The sequence below is a fragment of the Aegilops tauschii genome, chromosome 7 (assembly GCF_002575655.3).
Source record: "Aegilops tauschii subsp. strangulata cultivar AL8/78 chromosome 7, Aet v6.0, whole genome shotgun sequence".
Taxonomy (NCBI): domain Eukaryota; kingdom Viridiplantae; phylum Streptophyta; class Magnoliopsida; order Poales; family Poaceae; genus Aegilops; species Aegilops tauschii.
This window is the reverse complement of record NC_053041.3, coordinates 423,778,838-423,785,378: the sequence shown is the minus strand read 5'-3', so window position 1 is coordinate 423,785,378 and position 6,541 is coordinate 423,778,838. Positions and strand designations below refer to the sequence as shown.

The following is a 6,541-nucleotide window of genomic DNA, read 5'->3' as shown; positions in this document are numbered from 1 at the left end:
TTTCAAAGACCTTAATAAGGCTTGCCCCAAGGACCCTTTCCCGTTGCCCCACATTTACCAGATTATCGATGCAACCGCGGGACACGACTCATTGTGTTTCATCGATGCTTACTCCGGATACCATCAAATTAAGATGAAGGAGTCCGACCAGGCCGCAACGGCATTCATTGCCTCGTACGGGCCTTTTTGTTTCAACACTATGCCTTTTGGGCTTAAAAACGCTGGTGCCACTTACCAACACATGATTCAAACATGTTTGGAAAAACAAATCAGCAGACAGTGGAAGCATATGTGGACAACGTGGTAATCAAGACTAAACACGTCGAATCATTGGTGGACGATCTTCGCCTCACATTTGAAAACCTCCGAACATATGACATAAGGCTTAATCCAGAAAAATGTTTTTTCGGCGTTCCAGCCGGAAAGCTGCTGGGTTCATTGTCTCCAATAGAGGAATTGAAGCGAACCCAGCCAAAATCCGAGCCTTGTTACAATTGGCCATACCAACAGACTTAAAGCAGGTCCAAAAACTACCAGGGTGTGTGTCAGCTTTGAGCCGCTTCATCTCCAGATTAGGAGAAAAAGCATTACCTCTTTTATAGACTGCTCAGACGCATCGACCACTTCGAATGGACGGACGCGGCTACAGCTCAATTGGAAGAAATAAAAACCTTATTAGCAGGCAACCCAATCCTAGCCGCCCCAAGTGTTGGCGAGCCTATGTTGCTCTATATATCGGCAACTCACCAGGTAGTGAGCGTCGTACTCGTCGTCGAGCAAGAGGAAGAGGGACATAAATTCCCCATCCAGAAACCAGTATACTATGTATAAGCGGTCCTTACACCATGCCAATCCCGATACCCTCACTATCAAAAAATAGCTTACGCGGTCTTTATGGCATCCCCCGAACTCCAGCACTATTTTCAAGAGTGTTTGATCATGGTGGCATCCGAAGTACCACTTAATGACATTATAAATAATAGGGATGCCACTGGCCGCATAGCTAAATGGGCCATTGAGCTCTTACCATTTGAAATCACATACAAGCCGCGCCGAGCTATTAAATCTCAGGTGCTGGCCGACTTCGTCGCCGAGTGCACGAAAGTCGAGCTCCCTAAAGAGTACAACTCATATTCCAACTGGATCATGTACTCCGACGGCTCTAAAATGTTAGCCGGACTGGGGGCTGGTGTCATATTGACATCCCCCACGGGGACACATTCCGCTACGTGATGTAGATCATGTATAGGGACTCCAACAACGCAGCCGAATACGAGGCACTTCTACATGGTCTCTGAATGGTTGTCTCGATGGCATACAATGCCTCGAGATGCGCAGTGATTCAAACCTTGCAATATCCCAGATAAATGGAGAGTTTGATGCAAAAGATCCCAAAATGGCAGCGTATCGAAACGCCGTATTAAAAATATCGGCTCGGTTTGAGGGGCTCGAGTTTCATAACGTTGCTCGAGACAGTAACCAGACAGCAGACATCCTTGCTCGAATGGGCGCCAAGCGCGATCCCGTCCCACCTAATACCTTTGTGGAAAGGCTCTTTAAGCCATCCGTGGTGTGGCAGGACGAGAGCGGAAATATTAGTCTGGACCTGATCACTCCCCCAGCAGCCGAACATAATACATATATCATCGGGGGTTCGGGTACCGAAATAACACCCTCCGCCCATGAAATCATGGCCGTTATTGATCCATGGACCAAACCCTTCCTGGCCTACCTTAATAGACAGGAGCTTCCTAATGATCAAAATGAGGCCCGTTACATAGTTTGACATTCTAAAGCCTATAAAGTTCACGAAGGTGAACTATACAAGAAAAGTACTACTGGAGTCCTTCAAAGGTGCATCACTGAAGAGGAGGGATGGAAACTCTTGGCTGAAATACATGCTGGTCTGGGCGGCCATCACGCCGCAGCTCGGGCCCTTGTAAGTAAGGCCTTCCGGACAAGTTTCCTCTGGCCAACGACCCGAGCAGACACACAAGCCCTTGTACAACGTTGCGTAGGATGTCAGCTTTTCGCCAATCAAAGTCACATGCCTCCCACTGCCTTACGAACAATCCCCATCACTTGGCCTTTCGCGGTCTGGGGGCTAGACATGGTCGGACCCCTTAAAGGGGGAAGCCACAAAAAGAAATATTTACTGGTCATGGTGGATAAATTCACTAAGTGGATAGAGGCCAAACCAGTAAAAACGGCTGAAGCAGGGCCAGTGATCGACTTTATATCCGGCGTGGTACACCATTATGGTGTCCCGCACAGCATCATCACTGATAATGGCTCCAATTTTATAGCCGATGAGGTAAAAAACTGGTGTGCTAACTTGGGCATTAAGCTCGACTATGCATCCATCTACCATCCTCAAACTAACGGTCAGGTTGAATGGGCCAATGGCCTGATAATGAGCGGCATTAAACCCAGACTGGTGCGCTCCCTGCAGGAGTCAGATAAGCATTGGGTTGAGGAACTCGATTCCGTGCTATGGAGGCTGCGGACTACGCCTAATCGGACGACCGGACACACACCTTCCTTCATGGTGTACGGCGTAGAGGTTGTTTTGTCCTGCGATATTATCCATGACTCACCTCGAGTGCGCATGTACGAAGAGCGAGAAGCCGAGCTCAATCGGCATAATGACCTAGACGGCCTTGAAGAAGAGCGTGATATTGCAAAGGCTCGTTCCGCATTCTATCAGCAACAGGCCATGCGATACCAAAGCAGAGAAGTGCGGTCCAAAACATACAACATCGGCGATCTTGTCTTACGTCTCCCAGAGAAGAAGAAGGACAAGCTCAAACCAAAATGGGAGGGCCCCTTCATCATAGATGAAGTTCTCATAGGAGGAGCCTATCACCTTCGTAATGCATCGGATAATCGCCTTGAGCCGAATCCATGGAACGCTGCTCGGCTTCGACGGTTCGAGGCATAATCCGGCCGCCTCCTTTATGTTTCTAGGCTCCTTTTTTCTCCTCTTCTTTCTTTCTCTTCTTTTTTATTTTATTTCCCCTTTTTTTATATCCCAATGTATGTTCGGATGTACCGAACTGTTAGGGGTAAACATCTTTAAATGTATACACCCCATTATAATTGGGGGCTTCGTTGAACGAAGTTTCTATTAAAAGCTTGTTGCTTTCATTGCTTACGTCATTCGCTATATACAAATTTTGCCATTATATGCACCTCTATGCCTTAAGTTTTTGCCAAGCTGGGTTGCCTCGCTCCTGCGTTTATACCCTATGTTCCCGATTGTTCGGCTAGGGTGTAAAGGGAGCACCTCTGCGATTGTTAGAACCGGGTAACCCGGACCTGTACCTCAGACGGGTGAAGCCGAAAGCTAGCGTTCTTAAGAGAATAATTGGTCGGCAAGCAACGACAGATTTTTTACATTCCTGTAACTCTTCGAAACAATAATACGGGACATGCTCCCCGTAAACCGGATCAAAGCCTAGGCACGCATAATTAAGCATGCCAACCCAAGGAAAGGAACCCTTAACGGAACTATTTTCCTTGGAAGATGTTTCTTGCGTTAAATAAGTAATATAACATAACTCCCCGAACTAAATTTTTGTCTGTTCGAGCAATATGACTGGGTTGCCTGGTTTCTGGACATAATGAATGTTTCTTACATTCCCAAATGGTATCCGGAAACACTCCACCTTCTGGGTTCGGAGGCCGAAGCCGACAATCTGCGATGACAAATTTTCACATGTTCGGTTGGAGATAAAGAGTAAAAGTACATTGATACGTCGAAACAAACACCTACTCTTTATCTATACCATCTATAAGATTGTCTAAACTATAGTCTTCTTGCGAGTACTTCGCAGCTATCATCACTTGGTCGTACACCAAGTTCACGGGAATCTCCTTTTCGTCGGGCCCCCGAGGTCCAACTCGGGCCATATGATTTGGATCGAGTCCGGTGTAGTGCGTTTTCACCATCGCCCACGCTTCTCGTGCACCTTCCCGGCATGCGGACGCCTTCCATAGCTCAAAACGGCGCCGGGCACCTTTGAACAGGTTCTCCAACCCCTCCATACTTTCTGGAGGGGCATCGGATGGCCATAAAGCCTTCGCCATACTTCTCATAGCTTTCCGGGCTCGTTCATGCATCACGGATAGTTCCTTAAGCACGTCGCCTAGAAATCTGGATACTTCCTCTTCAGGTCGCCCGGTTAACAGACCTGCAATAACACAGTTGTGACAATCCGAACTATGGGATACTATACGTCCTTTAGATGGTTCAAAAGGTCATACCAAATATGTCGCCTTTCAACTTCTTGTTTTCTCGCTGTGCGGCCGATAACTGAGCCTTTAAGCTCTTTATCTCTTCGGCTTGTTTATCCTTTTCCTCCTCAAGCTTGTTCCTCTGATCAGTGGTCATTGTGGCCTTTTTCATCTCCGCAAGCTCTGTGGTGACGGCATTCAGCTTTATCTGGTTTGTTTTCAGCTCCTGGGACAGCGTGTTGTTCTTCTCCCTGAGAACCTGTAGGTTATAACGATCCTTAAATCTGTTGGCCTAACCGCTTCAAGTCTCGGGGGCTACTGGCATATATCTATTACATTTGCACAAACTATTACCTGCATATCCTTTGAAAACAGTTGAGTAACTCCAGCAAGTCCGTCCCGGGCGGCTCGGATATATGCATCCACGGAGCTGAGTGCGGTAAACTCCTGTTCAGTGAAAACTGGAGCGCGCATGGCCTCTTTCAGTCGACGATGATTCATCATGCTCTTTACCTCGGAATTCGTGACGGATACGTCATCCGAATCCTCTTGAGGAGGCGGGTCCGGCACTGTATCAGCCCTCGTCCTAGTTGACGAATCAGGTGCCGGATTAGCTGACATTCGGCTAGTAGGGTGTTTTCCCACGGTTCGCCGCGTGCTCCTCCTGAAATAGAGGTAGAGGAGAAATTTAACAATCTGATCTCATGCTTAGGCATATATCAAAGGACATACCTCTTTGAAGGATGAGAAGGCTCGACAGCACTCTCGGTTTCCTTTCATTTTGAACGATCGCCCTGCATAGAGGCCGCTCTCGAGGGAGTGCGGCTTGCCAAGCAACGATCATATGAAGTACAGTTTAGTGCAATGGATAAGGTGCAAGTAGGGGCTTCTTTTTGAGGAAGCTATTTGAATACTTACAATGGAGAAGGAGTAAGGGCGGGGGTAGTCGGCCGTAATAGCCACTTCCGAGTCGTCAAGGCTCGCCTGATAAAATACTCCATCATCGAACTCTATGTATATATCCAGATCCTCGCAGAAGCCAGGGTCTTCGTTGCGATTGTGATCCTCTGGCTGTGGGGAAGGACAATGAACGTCCTCGATCATCTTCCTCCATGACTGTTTTAAGACAACAAAGAACAATTTGATTAGCGTGCCTCGATACCAAGGTAAAGCAACACTGATAATCAAAATCTTACCCATTCAATGGGTTTGTACATGGAAAAGCCTTCTCGGCTGTTTAAGCGGAGGAAGTCTTCTCTTTCCCCCTTATACAGATCGGCCTGGATAATGGCCAGTTCGGCCGGGGTGTCCGGACCCTTGTGTCTGTAACGAGATGCGTCGTCTTCTCCATTGTAACACCATAAAGGAGTTACTCTGGACTGAAGAGGCTGAATACATCATTTTATTGCAATGGCCATGACTTTGATTATCGAAAGCTCGGTATGAGCTAGTAATCTGACCTTGCTGACCAACCTCTTTACTTCTGCACTGTCTTCCTCCTTGGGATTCCGGGGATGCCAATTGAGGCGTTTCTTCAAAGGAGCACTAGAAAATTCGGGGAGGCCGCACCGAACTAGGTCCGGAAGCGGGACGTCATCAATATAAAACCACTCCGAAGACCATTCTTGGGATACCTCTTGGGAGTTCCAGTAGGGTAGCCTGATCGGGCTATGCGCCATACTTCGGCGCCGCCCACTTCAAATATGGAGCCCCCTCGATGGCGAGGGACGAGGCAAAAGAACTTTCTCCATAGTTCAAAATGGGCCTCGCAGCCCAGAAACAGTTTGCAGAGAGCGACGAAGCCTGAGATGTGTAGAATCGAACCTGGGGTGAGGTTATGCAGCTGGATTCTATAAAAATCCAACAGACCCCTGAGAAAGGGATGGATCGGAAATCCTAAGCCCCGTAAGAGAAACGAAATGAAGCACACCCTCTCCTCCTTATTGGGACTGGGGAAATTTTCTGCTAGTACATCATTGCCAATCGAAGCCAATCCCGCTCGCACAGAGACTAGATCTGCGAGGGGAAGATATCCCTTCGTCTGGAGTCGACTCAACTGAAGATGAGACACTGAGGAACTCTGCCAATCACCCTCGAGGGCCATGAGGGCGCGAAGAAGAGCTAGGAGCGCTGCCCATGTTTTGAAGTTTTCCGTGGCTAGTCTTGGTGTTCTCTACACGATGTGGATGGCACTTGGGGATCTAACCTCTTTATATAGGCGTCGTCCCTGTGTGGCCAGTTTTTTTGGTAAATAATCATTATGGACCGTTCGCATTTGCCCGACGCATGGAAATTGAGGCAACAA

At 47.9% G+C, this 6,541-nt stretch overlaps 1 protein-coding gene across 1 annotated transcript; it reads left to right on the top strand.

The window, feature by feature from the left end:
• Positions 1-1,330: 1,330 nt before the first annotated feature.
• Positions 1,331-1,786, top strand: LOC123494939 (uncharacterized). Its single transcript, XM_045231463.1, has one exon. The coding sequence runs from the start codon at positions 1,331-1,333 to the stop codon at positions 1,784-1,786; it is 456 nt and encodes a 151-aa protein (XP_045087398.1).
• The last annotated feature ends 4,755 nt before the right edge of the window (positions 1,787-6,541 follow it).

Bases quoted from the DNA above. Each gene is read 5' to 3' on its own strand.
- LOC123494939 (XM_045231463.1), top strand. From the start codon at position 1,331: ATGCGCAGTGATTCAAACCTTGCAATATCCCAGATAAATGGAGAGTTT.